This window comes from Leptonychotes weddellii, chromosome 4 (assembly GCF_054177405.1).
Source record: "Leptonychotes weddellii isolate Sample4059 chromosome 4, ASM5417740v2, whole genome shotgun sequence".
NCBI lineage: Eukaryota > Metazoa > Chordata > Mammalia > Carnivora > Phocidae > Leptonychotes > Leptonychotes weddellii.
Window position 1 is genome coordinate 20,019,955 of NC_138372.1, and position 21,026 is coordinate 20,040,980.

Sequence of the window (21,026 nt, forward strand, 5' to 3'; positions counted from 1 at the left end):
CGAGCGGACGTCGCGGCGCCGCGGGGGGGGGGGGGGACGCTGCCGCTGGGTCCGCCCGAGCAGCCGGGCCGCCCCCAGCGCGGCCGGCCGCGCCGCCCGGGCTCGGCCCCTGGCCGAGGGCGGCGGGCGCCGGCGAGCGGGGCGCCCGGGGGCCCTGCGCCCCCAGACCGAGGGCCCCGGAAGTCCTAGGCTGAGGGGCCCGGAGGGGCCGGAGCGACTCCGGACTGAGAGGCCCGGACGCCCAGGACCCCGGGGAGGGGTCCGGGGACCCCGGGGTATCCCCAGAGGCGGGGCCCGGGGAGCAGCAGGCCCGTCGACGCGGACCTGGGGAGGGGCCTGGGTTGCGCTTGGGCGGGGGGGGGGGGGACGAGAGGGTGGGGGTGGGACGAAAGGTGAAGGAATCCTGGCTTCCGCCCGGGAGGAGACCCTCGGAAGCTTGGCGGGGGAGCAAGAGCAAAGAGTGGGTTCTGCTGAGGGAAGGAGGCCTAAGCTTCGCCCAAGGGGCGCGGTAGAGGCCTCGGCCATTCAGTCCAGGGGAAAAGAGGCAGGTGCTGTTCCGAAGGCGTGGCGACATGGTGGGTAGTGGGAGCAGGGGACGAGGAAGAAGAGCTCCAGGGGAAGTGAGCAGGCCTCTGCCTTCCCGGAGGTGAGGGGGCAGTAGGAAGACGCCTCAGAGCCTCCTCAAGTAGGAATGGGAAGGGTGCAAACCTGTGAGGGTGTGAGAGATTGAGTACCTTCTGATATATAGGTAGAGAACAGGACGATCTGGTGTGTTAGGGGATGGGAAGACCCGTTACGTTTTTGAGGACCGGAGAGAAGATAGTTGAGGGGAAGAAGCTTGAGTACCCCTATTTTCAGAAATGACAGGGGAATTGGCCAGGTGTCTCCTGAGGGGCAGGAACGATGACAGCAGAATCTTATCTGAGGGTCTTGGAGAGTGACCCACCAGACTTAGGCATGTCAAGCCTTGACCTACAGATCCGGGGAAGGCTTGACTGTCCAAGGAACAGGAGGAGTCCGAATTTTCTTAAAATGAGAGAAATCTCAAAAGTACTTGCTACCAGACACAGAAGGGGCCTTGTTTGGTGTCTGTTTAAGAGAACCAAGAAATGTGATTCCTCCTTAACCTGGAGGATGAGGAAGAGGGAGGATCGGGTCATTCTAGACTCACGGAGGGATTCTTTTCTTCTCCCTTGCCTCTGCTAATGGTTACCAGAGTGCTTTTGGAGGACTTTTTCATTAAATGTTTGAACTGTCTTCCCTAATTTATCGGCCTTTTATCAACTATGGATACTTAAGATCTACTGACTTGATGACTTTTTTATTAGTCATTAGCCAACCATTTATTCATATTTACTTCAACAAACATATTAAAAAGCTAATTTGTATTCAACTTCATTGGGTTAGCTTGGGCCCTGAATTGGTCTTGTCCTAAGCAGAAGTCTCCTAGACTCAAGTGCGATGATCCTTCAAAGAACACTTTTATCTCATTGCTTCCCCAAACACCTATATAGTAGTCTCCAATATGTGACTTATCCCAAACTTCATTTGTTTTGGCTGTGTCCCTCACAGCGGTGCTGTGTAGCCTTCTTGTTGGCTTTACTACATTTGATAGTGCCCTGGATCACTTACTGAATGCATGAGAAGGAATGGAAAAAAAAAAAAAGTTTTGGCCTCAAGTAATAATAAAGTTTTAACTTGAAAAAAAAAATTTTTAAAGACTTTATTTTATTTATTTGTCAGAGAGAGAGCACAAACAGGGGGAGCAGAGGCAGAGGGAGAAGCAGGCTCCCCGCTGAGCAGGGAGCCCAATATGGGACTCGATTCCAGGACCCTGGGATCATGACCCAAGCCAAAGGCAGCTGCTTAACGGACTGAGCCACCCAGGTGTCCCTAACTTGGAAATTTCTTAAGAATAGACTACACAGTTGGGGCCCCCCCCGGGTAACTCAGTCCATTAAGCATCTTGTCTTTGGCTTAGGTCATGGTCTCAGGGTTCTGGGATTGAGCACCCCCCTCCCGCCCTCCCCACCCCCAGGTCTGACTCCCTGCTTAGCAGGGAGTCTCCTTCCTCTCCATCCCAACCCCCACTCATGCGTGCGCTCTCTCTGTCAAATAAGATGTTTAAAAAGTAAAAAAAAGAATAAGCTACACAGTCTATGAAAATTACAATACAGTATGGAATAAATAAATACATTTTGGGGTTAGAAAACTTCAGGGTATCTGCTATTTTACTCCTTTTCAACTACCAACTCTTGATGTTCCTGCCGTCATGTGACACTCATAATCCTGCCTCATTTTAAACATTAGTTTTCAGGAGTGCCTGGCTGGCTTAGTCAATGAAGCGTGTGACTCTTGATTTGGGGGTCGTGAGTTTGAGCCTCATGTTGGGCACAGAGATTACTTTAAAAAAAAAAAACCCAACAACAAAAAGAAACATTAGTTGTCAGAACACAAAAAAATGAATTTAATCCAGAGTAGGTCAGATGTCATTTATTTAGTTATTTTGTAGCTTATGTGAGTATTCATGTGCCTACTTTCAAGGTATCTTTTTTGTCTTTGAAAATAACTACAAAATAATTCTTTTCACATAAATTTGACATCTTTCCTTTATGTGTGTTCCCGTAGACTTACAGAGTGTTGTGTGATTACACAATGAATACTCTCAGGCCCTTTCCCTGAAATACCCAAAGGAGCAACTCAGTCATCTTGCCTCAGGAGTTTTTGTTGCTATAAACAAGAGCTACTTTTTAGTTTATACTCACCTCAAAGAGATGACCTTGCAGTTAGCCAGTGTAGTCTGTAGAGCTGGTTTCGGGTTACTTGTTAGGAATGTGGTATTTAGGGTAATAAGAGATACTCAACCTAAACTTGCTTCTCTAAAGAATGTAAGAATTGCGGGCGCCTGGGTGGCTCAGTTGGTTGGGCGACTGCCTTCGGCTCAGGTCATGATCCTGGAGTCCTGGGATCGAGTCCCACATCGGGCTCCCTGCTGAGCAGGGAGTCTGCTTCTCCCCCTGACCCTCCCCACTCTCATGCTCTCTCTATCTCATTCTCTCTCTCAAATAAATAAATAAAATCTTAAAAAAAAAAAATGTAAGAATTGCCATGTTGGATCAGACCTTGTGTCTCTTACTGACACTGAGAGACATATTGTGGATGATTATAATTACCTTCTTGGATAAACTCAGAAGGTTAGAGAACATTCCTCTTGGGTTTCAAGGTGTGGGAGGGCTAAGGAGTAAAATATGAGTTCCTATTGAGGAAACTATTAATCAAGTAGTTAGTCAACCACTTATTCAGAGTGTTGTACAGAGGACTCAACCTTAGGGTAGAAGGTTAAAACTAGAAGCATCCTTCTAATTCTCCTCCTCTAACCCATTAATTTACTTAAGCTATTTTTAAAATTGAAAACCACTGTTTTAAAATAATAAATTACATAAGTTTGTTACATGCTAAAAGTAAATAATAAATTACATAAGTTTGTTACATGCTAAAGTTTACATCTTTTGAATTCATTAAATATGTAATAGTAACAGAATAGTGCTTGACAATAAGTGTCCAACAAATGTTAGCTGTGATTCTTTTCATTCAAGCTACATTTTTATGGTTCAAGCTTTGAAGATATCTATTGGTTCAATTATTCTAGGATTTGATAGCATTTGTATGCTTTGTCATATCCCTTTTTGTCTTTTTCTAGACTCTGAGGTCCTAATTGTTTTGGTTCTGTTGCTGGCAGCCAGCTGAACGAGTCCATTGATTCTCTTTTTTATCCCTAGTTGTTTTTTTTTTAAGGTTTATTTATGTGAGGCGGGGTGGGGCAGAGGGAGAGGGAATTCTGAAGCAGATTCCCCACTGAGCTTGGAGCATTGCAGGGCTCAATCCCAGGACCCTGAGATCATGACCTGAGCTGAAATCAAGAGGGGGCCGCTTAACCGACTGAGCCACCCAAGTGCCCCTATTCCTAGTTTTAAGCCTTTGATTTACAGAAGTTCAGATAGTGTACTGTAATATCTTACAATTAATTTTTTTCTCTAGTATAGGACAATGTCATGCATCTCTTTTCCTTCTTTAGTTCCTTAAGAGCAGATACTGTCCCTTTTCATATTTTTTTTTTAAAGATTTTATTTATTTATTTGAGAGAGAATGAGAGACAGAGAGCATGAGAGGGAGGAAGGTCAGAGGGAGAAGCAGACTCCCTGCCGAGCAGGGAGCCCGATGCGGGACTCGATCCCGGGACTCCAGAATCATGACCTGAGCCGAAAGCAGTCGCTTAACCAACTGAGCCACCCAGGCGCCCTGTCCCTTTTCATATTTAACAAGCCTAACTCTGTGCCTGATGTGGAGTAGAGACTCAGTAAATATTTGTTGAACTGGCCATAATGACAGACAATAAGTTTAGCCTAGCTGCCTAAACAAATTTATATCCCCTAATTTAGAAAAGTAGAAAATTCTAGAAGTCTTTTAGGGCGAGGCGAGTCATTCACTGCACAAAAATATATTACATACTTGTTATGTGCCACATTTCCTCAGAAAGTTTTAGCTAGGCATTTTTGTAAATAGAAGTCTGATATTTGAACACTATTTACTTACTCCTGTGTCCTGGGTATTGAGCTAGCATAGGGGAACTGTTGAAAAAGAAAAGCAATCTTTGCTCTCCCAGGATATAGTCTGGTGAGGAGAGGTTGACAAAGTGGGGTAATGGTTATGACAGGGGTGCTCCAGCAGGTTCTAAGGGAGCAAGAACACAAGCTTACATCTAGTCAGGGAAGTCACAGGCCTCCCTGTGAATGAACATGTGTGTGTGTGTGTGTATTTTTTTAGATTTTTAAAAATTTTTATTTATTTATTTTTTTAAGTAAACTCTGTGCCCAACATGGGGCTTGAACTCATAACCCTGAGATCAGGAGTCGCATGCTGTACTGACTGAGCCATCCAGGCATCCCAGGAAGTGATGTTTTAAATAAGTTATAAAAGTTTAGCAGTGACTAGCCAAAAAGAAAGGAAAAGAGAATTCTAGGTAGAGGAAACAAGTGTGAAGGCTCAGGTGAGGAAATATGGCATGTTTGAGAAATTGAAGAAATTCCGCAACAGGAGCCCACAACACGAGAGGAAGAACTATGAGAAATGAGGCTAGGAGAGGGGACAGATTTGGAGGATTCTATGAGCACTGTTAAGATGCTTGCACTTGAATAGCAAAGGGAATCCACTGAAGGATCCTGAAATGGAGAAATGGCCTATGGCCTTCAGTAAGATTACTTTGTCAGCTCTGTAGATAATGGGGTGGAGAGCAAGACCAGAGATTAAGATACTGATGAGAAGCAGCTGGAAAAATTCAGGTAACAGTGTGGCAGCTTAGAATATGGTGGCGGCAGCACAGATGGAGAATGGGGGATGGTTAAAAGAGAAATATAGATGATAGAATGGATAGGATTTGGTGGTTGATTGGATTTAGAAAGAGAAGGATGAAAAATAACTCCGAAGCTTTTGGCTTGAGAAAATAGGTGTAGGATAGTGCCATTTACAGAGGCAGGAAACAGGAACAGGTTTATGAGAGAATATGAGTTCAGTTTAAGGTTTCTACAAGATAAATTTTAAGAGGCTTTTGGGTACAAGAGGTATAGCATTCAGGAAAAAAGTTTGAATGTGAGAATCATAAAAGGCATAAGTCTGATACATGGAATTTTAACTAGGTCAAATACAAACAAAAATTGATTGAACCAATGTGTCAGTGCCATGAAGAACAGGGCTGTGGGAGACAGGCTTTTTAAAGAAGAAACACCTGCCCTCATAGAATTAAAAATACCAAAAATATGAAAAAATAGAAAAAATAAAGAAGCAGCACCTCATAGTATAGTTCAGTTATGGAAATAGAGGTTTGTTCAGTTAACTACAATACAAAGCACAGTGTGATAATTGTTAGAGGAGAGCTACAAACCAAGTATTGGGGGACTGTAGAAAAGAAAATGGTTTGGCAGGGGCTTTGTGGAGGAGTGGGCTTTGAACTGGGGCCTTGGAGGGAAAAGTTGATGAGGGAAAAGAGAGTTTGGGCTTAAGAAATAGCAAAGGTATAGAAAGCTGAAGGTACATATTGTATTTTCAGAGTACAGGGGGAGGCTGGTGTGGCTGGCACTTAAGGTTCTTGGGGAATTACAGTTGCAGATGAAACTGGAAAAGTATTTGGGGGCCAGATGATGGAGACCTTGAGTGCCGTGCTTAAGTATGCATATTATATGCAAACAGATGCTGTGTCAGAGCTGAGGTGTGGATTCAGTTGTCTGACTACCAGTCATATTCAAACATGCATCTACCATGTCCCTACTCTTATCAGCATGTCCTAATCATCTCCCATATCTTTTTTTTTTTTAAGATTTTATTTATTTATTTAATTGACAGAGAGAGAGAGACTGCGTGAGAGGGAACACAAGCAGGGGGAGTGGGAGAGGGAGAAGCAGGCCTCCGGCCGAGCAGGGAGCCCAATGCGGGACTCGATCCTGGGACTCCAGGATCATGACCCGAGCCGAAGGCAGTCGCTTAACCAACTGAGCCACCCAGGCGCCCCTCATCTCACATATCTAAGTAAACACAGTGCTCTTACCTATACTCTCTTAAGTGACTCCTTTTTTTGCAACTGTGAGAACTAACCGCTGCAGAATATCCTGGGGCCCTCAGAGTTTTCATTAAAATTGGAATGATTCTTTGTTAGAGTCAAGGAGCACATGGTGCTGGACACTGGTTTCCCCAACAAGTCTGCAAGGGAGATGTCAGGCAAGATCATCTCTCCATTCAGTCTGAGGCAAAGAGGTAGTAAGAAGTTCCTAGAGATCATACAGTTGGATTCAGTATTTATTAAACAACCACACAATGCAAATCACTTTTCTTCCTATCCAGTTTATTTCATTTAGTGGACACTTATTAAGTAATTCACAAAGGACAGAGCACTTGGTGAGGTGCAATGGCTGGTTGCAAAGAAAAGAGATGATTCCTACTTTCTAGGAGCTTACTGTTTGGGATGGAACTAGTGGTGTGCTGTAAATCAGTTCTCCAGGAAAAAAAAAATATCCTGACCTCTAGTGCTTGCCAGTTTCTGTGGTGTATATACTCCCAGCATCATTGATTTCAAGCTAACAGTTTGATGTCACTAAACTCAGAGTTGGGAAGAGATGTGCACAATTGGTTTTCAAGAGCAGGCTCCAAGGCACCTGGGTGGCTCAGTTGGTTAAGTGTCTGCCTTCGGCTCAGGTCATGATCCCAGGGTCCAGTACAGCACTGGGTGAATCACATATCCTAAGAAAGCCTAAATCAGCAAGTGAGTCCTAAGGCATTTCTGGAAAGATCAGAGCCTAGGTCAGCCCCTTCCCACAGTTCCTATCCTTTTCAGAGGACCACGATCTTGGAATTGGTAGTCATAATTATCTTGGTGTTCCTTTCCTATGATTGCCGTCTTTTCAAAACAGACCAAGTCACTGGTGCTTCTTGTTTCTGACAGCAGCCCAGCTATCTGACTTCATGTGAAAGATGGCTAATGCAGAAGTGAGTGTTCCAGTGGGGGATGTGGTTGTGGTACCCACTGAAGGAAATGAAGGGGAGAACCCTGAAGACACTAAAACCCAAGTGATCTTGCAGTTACAGCCTGTGCAACAAGGGTAAGTGACTAGAGATTTGGATCTTCTGAAAAATTGGGGAGGTTTAAAGAGTGGGGAAATTATAACTGTATGCTTAGCACAAGGGAACATTCACCATCAATCTCTCAGAGCTGGCTAAGTTTTCATCTTTATAAAGTATTGTGTGCTATATTCGTCATCGTAATACTTATTACAACAGTTAACTGTGTCCTTGTCTCTTTCCCTCTTCACTGTAAGCTCTTTGAGGGTAAGTTACATGGCTCCCTCCTCTTATTGATCCACACTGTTTAGCACAGGGCCTTGGTACATGTTTACTGAAAGACAGTGTAGTTAGAGTCAGAGGAGATTAGATTAGGTAAGGGAACTACGAAAGTTTTCCTGCCAGAAGTGGTCGGGACCCTAAGGGATGGGCAAATTAATCAAGCTTAGTTTATAAAAAAATACATAATCAATGACCTACTATTTTATAATGTATTACAAAGTGTTGGAAGAAATATAGCGATGGTTCCACCATCATGGAGCTTGCAGTCTGGTTGTGCAAACCAAAAATACATATATGTAAATAAAGAGGTCACTTACATGGCAAAATCTAAGAAGTACTGAGTGTCGTGGTTAGGAAGTAGCTTGAATTCAGAGGATCACTATGAATTTGAAAGAAGAAATAAGATTTTTTAATTGGTCTTGAAGTTTAAATAAGACATCTACAGAGAGAAGGAGGGGGTAGTTATTTTATCTTGAGGAATGTATAAAAGATTCTTCATAAGATTAGAAATGTTCTTGGGGCATCTGGCTGACTCAGTGGAGCATGTGACTCTTGATCTCAGGGTTGTGAGTTTGGGCCCCATGTTGGGTGTAGAAATTACTTAAACAAAGGGGGTGCCTGGGTGGTTCAGTTGGTTAAGCATCCAACTCTTGATTTCAGCTCAGGTCTTGATCTCAGGGTTGTGAGTTTAAGCCCCACATTGGGCTCCACACCCAGCGGGGAGCCTACTTAAAAAAAAGAAAGAGAGAGAAAAAAAAAATGTTCTTGGGCAAACACATAATCCATTCTCAATCTACTAAGTAACATACCTTGTCTTAAACACTTATGGAGAAAGACAGTCAACCTCTCTTGGTAACTTAAACTTTTTAGTGTAGGAAATTTCAAATATACCCCCAGATTTTAAAAAAATACTATAGTGAACCCCCATGTACAGACCCATCACCCAACTTCAACAATTATAAACACATGGCCAGTCTTATTTCATCTTTACATCCACCCACTCCTGAATTTTTTGAAGCAAATCCCAGACATTAGTATGTATCTTGTAAAAGTAAGGACTTTTTAGTTTTTAAAATATAGCCATAGTTTGCTGACATTTCTGAATATTGAAGGAAATATTTTAAGATCTGTAAGGGAGGGGCGCCTGGGTGGCTCAGCTGTTAAGCATTTGCCTTTGGCTTGGGTTGTGAACCCAGGGTCTTGGGATTGAGCCCCATATCGGGCTCCCTGCTCAACGGGAGTCTGTTTCTCCCTCTCACACTCCCCTTGCTTGTGTTCCCTCTCTCACTGTCTCTCTGTTAAATAAATAAATAAAATCTTTAAAAATACATACCGGCACCTAGGTGGCTCAGTCATTAAGCGTCTGCCTTCGGCTCAGGTCATGATCCCGGGGTCCTGGGATCGAGCCCCACTTCGGGCTCCCTGCTCAGCAGGAAGCCTGCTTCTCCCTCTCCCACTCCCCCTGCTTATGTTCCTGCTCTCGCTCTCTCTCTCTCTGTCAAATAAATAAATAAATAATCTTAAAAAAAAAATCTATTAAAAAAAATAAGATCTGTAAAGGAAAGTTAATAAAAGTACTGACGGGGTGCCTGGCTGGCTCAGTTGGACTGTGTGACACTTGATCTTGGGGTTGTGAGTTCGAGCCCCATGTTGGGTGTAGAGATTACTTAAAAAAATAATAAGATCTTAAGAAAAAATAATTACTGACATATAGTGGATAGAGTGATTAGAATTTTTATTTGCCCCAAAAGTTTATGCTTGTTTATTCAAATTTACTTCTTTGGGAACTTCATTTGTTACATACACACATACTTGCAGTTATTACCCTTTGAGGAAGGGTAATGAGGAAGAATTAAAGAGTAGATTCTTTGGGGCATGGCAGCTTTATTTTCTCTTGGAATCATTGTTTCTTCTATCTTTCCTAAAGTGCTCCAATTGTCACTTATCCTATCCCTCCTAGAGACAGAAAACACTTCTCAACTACTTAGAGACTTAATTATTTTGAAGATTGGTTCCACTTATTTTGTGTGTGTGTCTTTTTTTATTTTCCAAATGACATTGCTTTTTCTGGAAACCTCTCATTGCTTGATTAGATTATAGGCATCTTTGTACAACATTGACTCCCCAACCTACTGTTTACATTGAATTTGCCATATAAGCTAGTGAATACATTTTCAGGTACTGAATTCTGAGGTATCTGCCAATCAGTGCTCAGTCGATTTCTCTAGTTGTATTTTATTTATTTTTTAAATTATTTATTTATTTATTTATTTATTTATTTATTTATTTATTTAGAGAGGGAGCGTATGTTCAGGGGGGAGGGGCAGAGGAAGAGAAAGAGAGAATCCCAAACAGGCTGCAAACTCAGCATGGAGCCTGACATGGGGCTCAGTCTCATGACCCTGAGATCATGACCTGAACTGAAATCAAGAGTCAGACATGTAACTGACTGAGCCACCCTGGCACCCCAGGAAATTTTTTCTTGATAAAACCTTGTTTATAGACTGTGCCCCTACTTCCCACTGCAATTGCAATTTACTGGTTGTTGAAATTATGTATAAATAAGAATTTCTTCTTTTAAATGATTTTGCATATATTGGTCAATTTAGAATGAGTTTACTGAACTTAATTGAAGCAGTGGTTTCTCATGTTTATCATAATCCTCATGCACTGACCAACAACTTATTGGGTACTTTGCCATGTTCTAGTTAGTATTCAACACACTAGACATACAAAATTGAATAAATAAATAGGACATAATCTCTGTTCTCAGGAACCTCTTGGACTGTGCCCAAGGGGAGGCAGACAGCTAAACAAACGTATAATATTAAGTGTTATATTTGTTGTGACAAAAGCCTAAAGTACAGTTGGGTCACAAAGGAGGAAGTAGATGATTATACTGGAGGGATTGGTGTGGACGGAAAAGCATCATAGAGGCTACTCTTTATTAAAAAACAAATAGAGGGGCACCTGGTTGGCTTAGTCAGTAGGGCGTGCAACTCTTGATCCTGGGATTGAAAATTCAAGCTCCACGTTGGGTGTAGAGATTACTTAAAAATAAAATCTTAATGGGCGCCTGGGTGGCTCAGTTGGTTAGGCGACTGCCTTCGGCTCAGGTCATGATCCTGGAGTCCCGGGATCGAGTCCCGCATCGGGCTCCCTGCTCGGCGGGGAGTCTGCTTCTCCCTCTCCCACTCCCCATTTGTGTTCCCTCTCTCGCTGTGTCTTTCTCTGTCAAATAAATAAATAAAATCTTTAAAAAATAAAAAAATAAAAAAAATAAAATAAAATCTTAAGAACAAACAAACGGGCGCCTGGGTGGCTCAGTCGGTTAGTCGTCTGTCTTTGGCTCAGGTCATGATCCCAGGGTCCTGGGATTGAGTCCCGCATCGAGCACCGCATTGGGCTTCTGCTTCTCCCTCTCCCTCTGCCCCTCCCAGCCCCCACCTTGTGCTTGTGTGCGCGCTTGCTCTCGCACACTCTCTCTCTCTAGCATGCTCTCTCTCAAATAAATAAATAAAATCTTTAAAAAACAACCAGATGGAGAAGGATGTTCTGGGGAAAGGGGGAAGTAAGAGCGAAGAGGGAAAGTATAAAAGAAGATGTCAGTTCTGGGAACCACAAATAATTTGGTATGACTAGGGCTTGGATTATAAGGTGAGGTTTAGGGAGAGTTGAAACCAGGGGCCAGATCTTGGAGCAACTTAAATATCCTATTAAGGATTTGGGGGCTTTATTGTAACAATAAGTAGAGGGTTCTTGAAGGGTTTTAAGGAGGGGTTTACGTGATCACTCCAGTAGGAATATAGAAGATCAGGTAGATGCAAGGAGACTAGTTCAGACTAGAGATGATAACAGCCTGAATTAAGGCAGTAGCAGTGGAAAAAGAGACAGGGAGGCTGGCTCGTGTTAAGGAGATACATCTGGTAGGATTTGGTGGCTGAGTATGTGGGAGTTGAGGAGGAGGAAGAGGGAGAAATCTGATGTAATTTCCAGGCTTCTGTCTTAGGCTGTAGAGTGCTAGTGGTGCCATTAACAAGGATAGGAAATATAAGAAGAGTGGTTTGGGAGAGGGAAGAGAACTTGGTTATTTTAGACATAATGAATTCAACAAAGTCCTATGGGACATCCAAATGCATTTATTCATTTAGCAAGTTAACTGTATCCTGGTGTGAAATTCAGAGGAGAGGTCTGTGCTAGCGGTGTCACCCTGGGGGTGGGTGATACAAGGGATATTATTCAAGCAGTGCTTTCAAATAACAAGATGTGGGGGCGCCTGGGTGGCTCAGTCGGTTAAGCATCTACCTTGGGCTCAGGTCATGATGCCAGGGTCCTGGGATGGAGCCCCACACTGGGCTTTCTGCTCGGTGGGGAGTCTGCTTCTCCCTCTCCCTCTCCCTCTGTGCTCTCTCTCTCTCTCTCAAATAAATGAATAAAATCTTTTAAAAAAAGATGCAATAGTTAATACCTTATGTTTATTATAGAAATTAAAGGTTGCTAGTATATTTTATCTGAGCCCATTTCTTGGAAGGTAGAAACATTTTATTTATTTAATTTTTTTTGAGACGGAGGGGGGATGGAGAACAGGAGAGTGAGAGATTCTTTTTTTTTTAAAGATTTTATGAGAGGGGATAGGGTCAGAGGACGAAGCAGACTCCCTGTCGAGCAGGGAGCCCGATGCGGGACTCGATCCAGGGACTCCAGGATCATGACCTGAGCCGAAGGCAGTCGCTTAACCAACTGAGCCACCCAGGCGCCCCAGAGATTCTTTTTTTTTTAAGATTTTATTTATTTGACAGAGAGAGAGACAGTGAGAGAGGGAACACAAGCAGGGGGAGTGGGAGAGGGAGAAGCAGGCTTCCCGCCGAGCAGGGAGCCCAATGCGGGGCTCAATCCCAGGACCCTGGGATCATGACCTGAGCCGAAGGCAGACACTTAACGACTGAGCCACCCAGATGCCCTGAGAGTGAGAGATTCTTAAGCAGGCTCCACACCCAGTGCAGAGGTGACACAGGGCTCAATCTCAGGACCCTGAGATCGTGACCTGAACCGAAATCAAGAATCTGATGCTTAACTCACTAAGCCACCCAGGTAGAAAGTAGAAACATTTTAGAGAGACTTTCCCTAAGTGATACTTCTAGTTAATGCTAGTTACTTTGGGCATAGTCTCTCTCTCTCTCTCTTTTTTTTTTACTAGGCTCTGCTCATGTCAATAGTTTGGTTATATGATGCTTTGAAAAATGCTAAAGTGCTAAAAAAGACTAAAGTATCTAGATTCCAACAAAGGACATCAGCTTCTATGGCCAATGGTCTTTTTTTTTTTTTAAGATTTTATTTATTATTTATTTGACAGCGAGAGAGAGAGCACATGTGCGTGCATAAGCAGGGGAAGCAGCAGGCAGAGGGAGAGGGAGAAGCAGGCTCCCTGCTGAGCAAGGAGCCCCACTCAGGGCTTGATCCCAGGGTCCTGGGATCACGACCTGAGTAGAAGACAGATGCTTAAGCGACTGAGCCACCCAGGTGCCCCGATCTTTAACTGTCCAACAGTATTACTTTTTAGTCTTCTTAGGATAATTCTATAATTTAATCTTATACTTGAAGCAACATTTTATGTCATAAGCATTTAAAGTTATGAAGGGAAAAGTCTGGTGTGAAACAGTAACAAGTGGTGATGTAAAGACAGTAGCAAGAGGAACTTTCCTTGGAGGCGAGGAAAGTTGTTGATTCATGTCCATGGTAGTAGCTGCTAAGCAGTCCTGGGCAGCTTGGAGTTTAAATACAATGGGGAACTAGTCAGAGCACTAACATAGAGTTGTAAAGTATATTTATTTTATTCCTTTTGAGATAGATTATAACAAATTTCTTAACCCCATGCTGTGAATATTAATTTTTTCATGATTTATGTAGTTTGTTTATCGATGGACACTTTTACAACAGGATTTATGAACCCGGGTCCGAGAACAACACGGCAGTTGTGGCAGTAGAAACTCACACAATTCACAAAATTGAAGAAGGGATTGGTAAGTCTTTTTGTTATTCTAGTATCTTTGACCTTAGCTTCCTTGGTTGAGATTTCTTGCCTTTTGTGCCTTATATTTTCCCCCTTACGCAATGTGCCCTACCGATGCTGCAGCCATCGGTTTGATGGTGGTGCATCTAGAGACACCACTGACAAATGCTAGCCCATCAGTTGATTATTTAACATCAGTTTGCTAGGGTACTGAAAAGATTTTTCATCTACAAAAATTCCCCAAAGAAATAGAGCCTCAAGGTTGATCCTGTCATTAGGGAAGTTGCTGATTAGGACTTACGAGGTGTTGATTGGAAGGCAGTCGGTGGAAAGAAATTGAAAAAAAAAGTTTGAAGTTAGACAAACCTGAGTTTAAATCCTACTTTCTCACTTCTTAGCTGTGTGTCCTTGGGAAAGTCACTTCACCTTTCCGAGTCCCACCTACATACATCAGAAACAATCATTGCCTCACAGGATTGCTGTAAGAACTAAATAAGATTAAGCATGGAAAAGCACATATGACAGTGTCTGGCACATAGTGTGGGCTTGATAAGAGAGCTGTTATGCCAAACTTCTTCCAGAAGACTCCAAAACAATACCAGCCAATGTGAACTGTTAGCTACTCAGAGGAACCAAGAGACTAGAGATTTTGAATTAAGCTTTTGGGGAAAAGTGTTCAATAAATAACTGATATTTTTTCCATTTTCAGATGCAAGCACTATAGAAGCAAATGAGGATATGGAAATTGCTTACCCCATAACTTGTGGGGAGAGCAAAGCCATTCTCCTCTGGAAGAAGTTTGTATGTCCAGGAATAAATGTGAAGTGTGTCAAGGTAATTGTCTTTTCTCCTTACTGGGGCCTGTTTGGGGGCTCCTTGTTTTCAAAGAGTATAGTTTCAGTGCCTGTTCTCTCTTATCTACCATATCAATGTTTTCAGTATTGTGGCTATAGTCCCTATGGTGTCACAGAAAAAAAATAAGGACTTTGGAGTGAAATTGGCCTGGATTCAAGTCCCACGCAGAATACAAGTTCTAGGAGAGCTGAGAACTTGTATTCTTGTTCACCAGTGTATCCCCAACACCTAGAATGATGGTTGGCATATTTATCTATAAATGTTTGTTGAATGAATGAATGGAGTCCCATCTCTATGACTGGGTGACCTTGAACAAATTAATATTTCAGAGGCTCATATGTTAAAATATGAATAATCACATATACTGTCAGGTTGCTAGCAGATAAAATGAGATAATATATGTAAAATGCCTTATAGAAGTATGCATTATAGTAGTTTATTGAAAATTATTACTGATAAAAATAAATTCTCATGAGAACACAAAGTGGAAATAATTGCTTAAGCTTCTGTCTCCATTGGTAGCCACAGCTGTACCCATAGATAGTAGTCACCATCCGTGGCATCATCCTAGAATCATGAAGGATTACAGAGTTTTGAGGTTCTGCAGCGATGTGGTTTCTATGGTACTTATTCTTTCCACCACATCCTGAATCTTGTCATTAGGGCTGGGTAGGTTACTTCAGTTTATTTAAACAGCCTTTGCAACATTGGACCCACATATTATTCCTGATTTAGGGCATAAATGGATTTCAGGTGCTAATCAGTATATTAATCTCTATCCTCCTCCTGTCTTCTGTAACTCTGTATCAGGACAGGGCACTGTGCCCAGAGAAGGATCATCTTCTCTGGCACAGCAGGGCAGGAGGTTGGAAGATACAAGGCTATGACTTAAGATGCCATCTGGGTATTTTTTCATGTATAACAAGTAGAGTTACCTTTTTGTCTCTCTTGGCCTGCCTAAGCTGACCTTGAGTGATTTTGGACTTTTCTTTTTACTTTAGTTCAATGATCAGTTGATCAGCCCCAAGCATTTTGTTCATCTGGCTGGCAAGTCCACCCTAAAGGACTGGAAGAGAGCCATTCGTCTGGGTGGAATCATGCTCAGGTGAGCTTTAATAACAAGCACATATCAGGGCTCAGTTGGAAGAGCATGCAACTCTTGATCGCAGAGCCCCACATTGAATGTAGAGATTACTAAAAAAAAAAAAAAAGAAAACAAGCACATACCTTTTGTTCTGTTTTGTTTTTTTTAAGATTTATTTATTTTAGAGAGTGTGGGGTGGGGGAGGGAAGGACGTCTTTTTTTTTTTTTTTTTAAGATTTACTTGTTTATTTTAGAGAGAGAGCACGAGCAGGAGGGGCAGAGGCAGAGGGAGAGAGAATCTCAGCCAGACTCTGTGCTGAGGAAGGAGCCTCTTGAGGGGTTTGGTCTCATGATCCTGAGGTCATGACCTGAGCTGAAACCAAGAGTCAGATGCTTAACCAACTTTACCACCCAGGCACCCCTGGAAAGAGAACCTTAAGCAGACTCTGCAAGGAGTGTGGAGCCGGCTGTGGGGCTCAATCTCACAACCCTGAAATCATGACCTGAGCCAAAATCAAGCTGAAACCAAGAGTCTAAATTAACTCTTCCCAGCATCTAGGGCAAGTTTTTTCTGATGTCAGGATATTAGGATCCTTTCTGAGCAGAGAAGCTCAGGAGTAGATGACAGTCGTACTTGAGATCGCCAAGCACAGGCAGGGCTAAGCCTGGTGCTGAGGAAGCGTGCTGACCTCGGAGAAGTGTAGGCTACTGACAAGTTCTGTGATTATCTGGTAAAATAGAGGCTGCTGTTGATAAGTAACAATCATACTCAGTGAATGCAATCCTTGCCATCACTGTACCACAGAAATAAACTTCAGAATGTATAATACCCTCACCCCCATCTTTATGCAGCAAGCTTATTATTGTAATTCCACCCCCCCCCCGCCCTGGTGAAGATTAACATTAATTGGTATTTCTTGAGCACTCACCTATTGATGGATTTTAAAATGTGCTCAGGAATGGAAAGTTCCTCACAGAACATGTATCAACAGCCTTAAGAACACCTTACCCATTGTCTTTAATGCTTTTTAAGGAATCTGTCCTAAGAAAAATCTATAGTGCTTGTAGAGATTTAGGCATAAAGATGTTTACTGCAACATTGTTGAAAATTATAGTCAGCTTTAGGGGCACCTGGGTGGCTGAGTCAGTTAAGCATCTGCATTCAGCTCAGGTCCTGATCCCAGGGCATCGGGCTCCCTTCTCAGTGAGGAGCCTGCTTCTCCCTCTCCCTCTGCCCCTGCCCCCATTTGTGCTTGCTCTCTGTCTCTCAAATAAATAAATAAAATATATATATATATTTTTAAAGATTTTATTTATTTGACAGAGAGAGAGATAGCGAGAGCAGGAACACAAGCAGGGGGAGTGGGAGAGCGAGAAGCAGGCTTCCTGCTGAGCAGGGAGCCCGATGTGGGACTCGATCCCAGGACCCTGGGATCATGACCTGAGCCGAAGGCAGACGCTCAACAACTGAGCCACCCAGGCGCCCAATAAATAAAATATATTTTTAAAAAATACGTTGTTTTGAAGTTTGATTAGTGAGAACATGTTTTTTTTCCCCTAAGATTTTATTTATTTGATAGAGAGCAGGAGAACCCAAGTACGGGGGGTGTAAATAAATAAATAAATATAACGTCTGACTCTTGACTTCAGCTCAGATCTTGATTTCAGGGTTGTGAGTTCAGGCCCCGCACTGGGCTCTGTGCTGGGCGTGGAGCCTACTAAAAAAAAATATATATATACACACACACACACACATACACAGTGTGATTTTAGTTGTGTAAAAAACAAACACACACATATGTACACAAAATTTAATAGAAGAAAATATCCCAAAATGTTAATGTTATCTTTGTGTTGTTGGATTTTTTATTTTTTATTTTATTTTAAGATTTTATTTATTTATTTGACAGAGAGACAGAGACAGCGAGAGAGGGAACACAAGCAGGGGGAGTGGGAGAGGGAGAAGCAGGCTTCCGCAGAGCAGGGAGCCTGTTGCGGGACTCAATCCCAGGACCCTGGGATCATGACCTAAGTCGAAGGCAGACACTTAACGAGTGAGCCACCCAGGCGCCCCTGTTGGATTTTTTAAAAAGCAGTTGTTTTCTTTATAGTTTTCTGTATTTTCCACAGAAAATATTAATTTTTTCTTCACATATTATTTTAATAGAGAGACACATTTAAAAAAAGAAATTATTCCAGATGATTTGTATGCAGAAATCAGTAGTTAAATAAAATTGGGAAGGAATACTTTTAACTTCCATTATCGTTGTTCTTGGCCTGTCCTTTTTGCCCAGAAAAACAAGCACATGCCAACTTTCCTCAAATGTAAGAAGGAATCAGAATGCCTAAAAGATCTTTAGTGAAAGCCAAGTAACGTTATAACATAGAGTTTACTATAATTAAAATACCCCATGATTTTGCTTATGGCCTGTAATAACAATGTCTTGTGAATCCAGTTATAAGGGCATTTTATAGTGGGGGTTTAGTATAATCAACTTTGCACTGTATTTATAGGAGAGTTGTTATCTTTTTTTTTTTAAGGAAAGAAATGTGCTGAAGTTTTATGTCTCCAAAAGTGGCAACAGATCTTGCTGGTCTAGGAATACTAATACATCAGAATCTCATCATAAAATTCTTATTCCCTATAGCATTTCTCAGTTGTGCTGGGATATATGAACTAGTCTTTACCCCTTTTGGGTTTAGTTTCAATGAGATTCTATGGGGATACTCAGATGTTGTCAGGAGTATATCCCTAGCTAAAGCTTGGTGATAACGGGAAATGAGAGTATACTCATAATGAGCAGACTGAGGAGGGAATAGGAGTACTTGTAAATGTGGGCAGGGCCAATGAAAATTTTGTAATCCCAGTTAGAACTTTTGCAACCTAATGACTTTAAATGCTATTAGGTTTCACTAATCTATGGAGTAGATACAGCAACTTTGTTTCTGTTTGTCCCAGAGGCCTAGTTCCATCTAGATGTAGTGCAGGCTGAACTGGTACTTCTTGTCTCCCTTTACACAGGAAAATGATGGACTCTGGACAGATTGATTTTTACCAACATGACAAGGTTTGCTCCAATACCTGCAGAAGCACCAAATTTGATCTTCTGATCAGCAGTGCAAGAGCTCCAGTGCCAGGACAGCAGACAAGTGTGGTGCAGACACCCACTTCGGCCGATGGTAGGGGGTAGGAAACCACCTGAAAAACCAGTGTTTTTTAGTAACACTTTTCCCCTTACTTCTCTTTTGTGTTTCTTAATTTTAATTCTCATGAGCATTGATGTCCCTGTAAGGTATGCTAATCTTGGGTGCGATTCCGTACTTTAGAAACAGATCTTTGTTTTCTCCCAGATGATTCCTATTGGCCATACCTCCTTCCTTGTTTCTTTCTAAGTATGCATGAGAAACATTAGAAAGATGGTTCGGGGGCACCTGGGTGGCTCACTCAGTTAAGCGTCCCACTCTTGATTTTGACTCAGGTCACCCTCTCAGGGTCGTGAGATCGAGCCCCACGTCAGGCCCCATGCTGGGTGTGGAGTCTGCTTAAGATTCTCTCTCCAGGGCGCCTGGGTGGCTCAGTTGGTTAAGCGACTGCCTTTGGCTCAGGTCATGATCCTGGAGTCCCGGGATCGAGTCCCACATCAGGCTCCCTGCTAGGCAGGGAGTCTGCTTCTCCCTCTGACCCTCTTCCCTCTCATGCTCTCTGTCTCTCATTCTCTCTCTCTCAAATAAATAAATAAAATCTTTAAAAAAAAAAAAAGATTCTCTCTCCACCTTTCCCTCTGCCCCCGCCCCCCATGCACACTCTCTCTTTCTCTCTCAAGAAAGGAAAGGAAAGGAAAGAAGAAAGGAGGGAAGGAATGAAAGAAAGAGAAAGAAAGAAAGAAGAGTCAGTGGTTATTAGGTTTATTCAGTGGTCTCACTTTGGTGCCACTTGGCATATCTTTGAAATTAGATTGTTTTGAAAAATCCTTTGCTCTACTGGTGGTCAGGCAGGAAGTAGAATGGTGAATGGTTTTCAGCTGTTGAGCTGAGATGTACCAAAGATAATGTATGGTTGGCTGGACTGGGCTCTGGAAACTCTGCCGCTGTAAGGATCAAAGAGCCCTGCCTGGAAGGGATCCACATAACCAAGTTGAGGCTTCCTCACCAATGAGGAAGGATGGGCATATGCTTAACTTGTATTGTTGACCTCTGGACTAGAGCTCTTTGCTCTTCTCTAGGAAAGATGGAGCCAGGTGAGATGATTATTAAGGATTCAGTTAGTCCAGGGGAACCTGGCTGGCTCAGTCGGAAGAGCATGTGACTCTTGATCTTGAGGTCATGAGTTCAAGCCCCACACTGGGTGTAGAGATTACTTAAACAAACAAACAAACAAAATTAAAAAAAAAAAAAAAGATTCAGTTAGTCCAGTTAAGATTCTTGTCTCAACTACTTCCAGAAGACTTAAAAATATGCCTGACAGGGCGCCTGGGTGGCTCAGTTGGTTGGGCGGCTGCCTTCGGCTCGGGTCATGATCCTGGAGTCCCTGGATCGGGTCCCGCATCGGGCTCCCTGCTCGGCGGGGAGTCTGCTTCTCCCTTTGGCCCTCCCGCCTCTCATGTGCTCTCTCTCATTCTCTCTCTCTCAAATAAATAAATAAAATCTTAAAAAAAAAAAAGAATATGCCTGACAGAATTACAAGGATACTAATGGATGTAAGGGAAGTACCATGTTTTAAAAATGACCTCTCAAGGTTTCTTTTGGTCAGCCCTACTATTCTGTGAGTAACCACTGGGTAAGTAGAAGTCAAATCTCTTAGAACCTAAGTTCCCTTCAGGAAAGTATAAAATATCTAGCAGTTTGAATTTTTGGTTTTTGGTCATGTGAGTCTTTCACTTGAAAAGGAAAAAATGCTATAAAATTATTTACTTTTTATTTGGTCAAAACTCCTTTAGTTGATTATCCATATCAATATTACTTTTTTGCTTGATTATTAATATCCTCCAGCATGTGGAGTCCATACTTGTCTATAACAGTTTGATTTTTCTCCATTTTCTTTGTTTAGGATCTTCCCCCCCCCCCCCCGCCAAAGATTTTATTTATTTGACAGAGAGAGAGAGAGAGCACAGCAGGGGGACTGGCAGGCAGAGGCAGAGGGAGAAGCAGGCTTTCTGCTGAGCAGGGAACCCAATGTGGGACTCAATCCCA

At 42.6% G+C, this 21,026-nt stretch overlaps 1 protein-coding gene across 8 annotated transcripts in view; it reads left to right on the top strand.

Annotated features, from left to right (window-relative positions):
- The window catches only part of GMEB1 (glucocorticoid modulatory element binding protein 1), a 35,049-nt gene that overhangs the window by 267 nt on the left and 13,756 nt on the right, over positions 1 to 21,026 (top strand). The window contains exons 1-6 of one of the 8 annotated variants that reach the window (XM_006739892.3): positions 371 to 646; positions 7,490 to 7,646; positions 13,795 to 13,907; positions 14,607 to 14,731; positions 15,754 to 15,857; positions 18,859 to 19,016. In XM_006739892.3, the coding sequence (XP_006739955.1) occupies positions 7,519 to 7,646; positions 13,795 to 13,907; positions 14,607 to 14,731; positions 15,754 to 15,857; positions 18,859 to 19,016 (628 nt within the window). In that variant the 5' untranslated portion in view covers positions 371 to 646; positions 7,490 to 7,518. Of the gene's footprint in view, positions 1 to 370; positions 647 to 3,091; positions 6,580 to 7,489; positions 7,647 to 13,794; positions 13,908 to 14,606; positions 14,732 to 15,753; positions 15,858 to 18,858; positions 19,017 to 21,026 lie in introns of those variants that run through there. The other 7 variants (XM_031035116.2, XM_081817885.1, XM_081817887.1 and 4 more) reach the window with 7 other exon arrangements.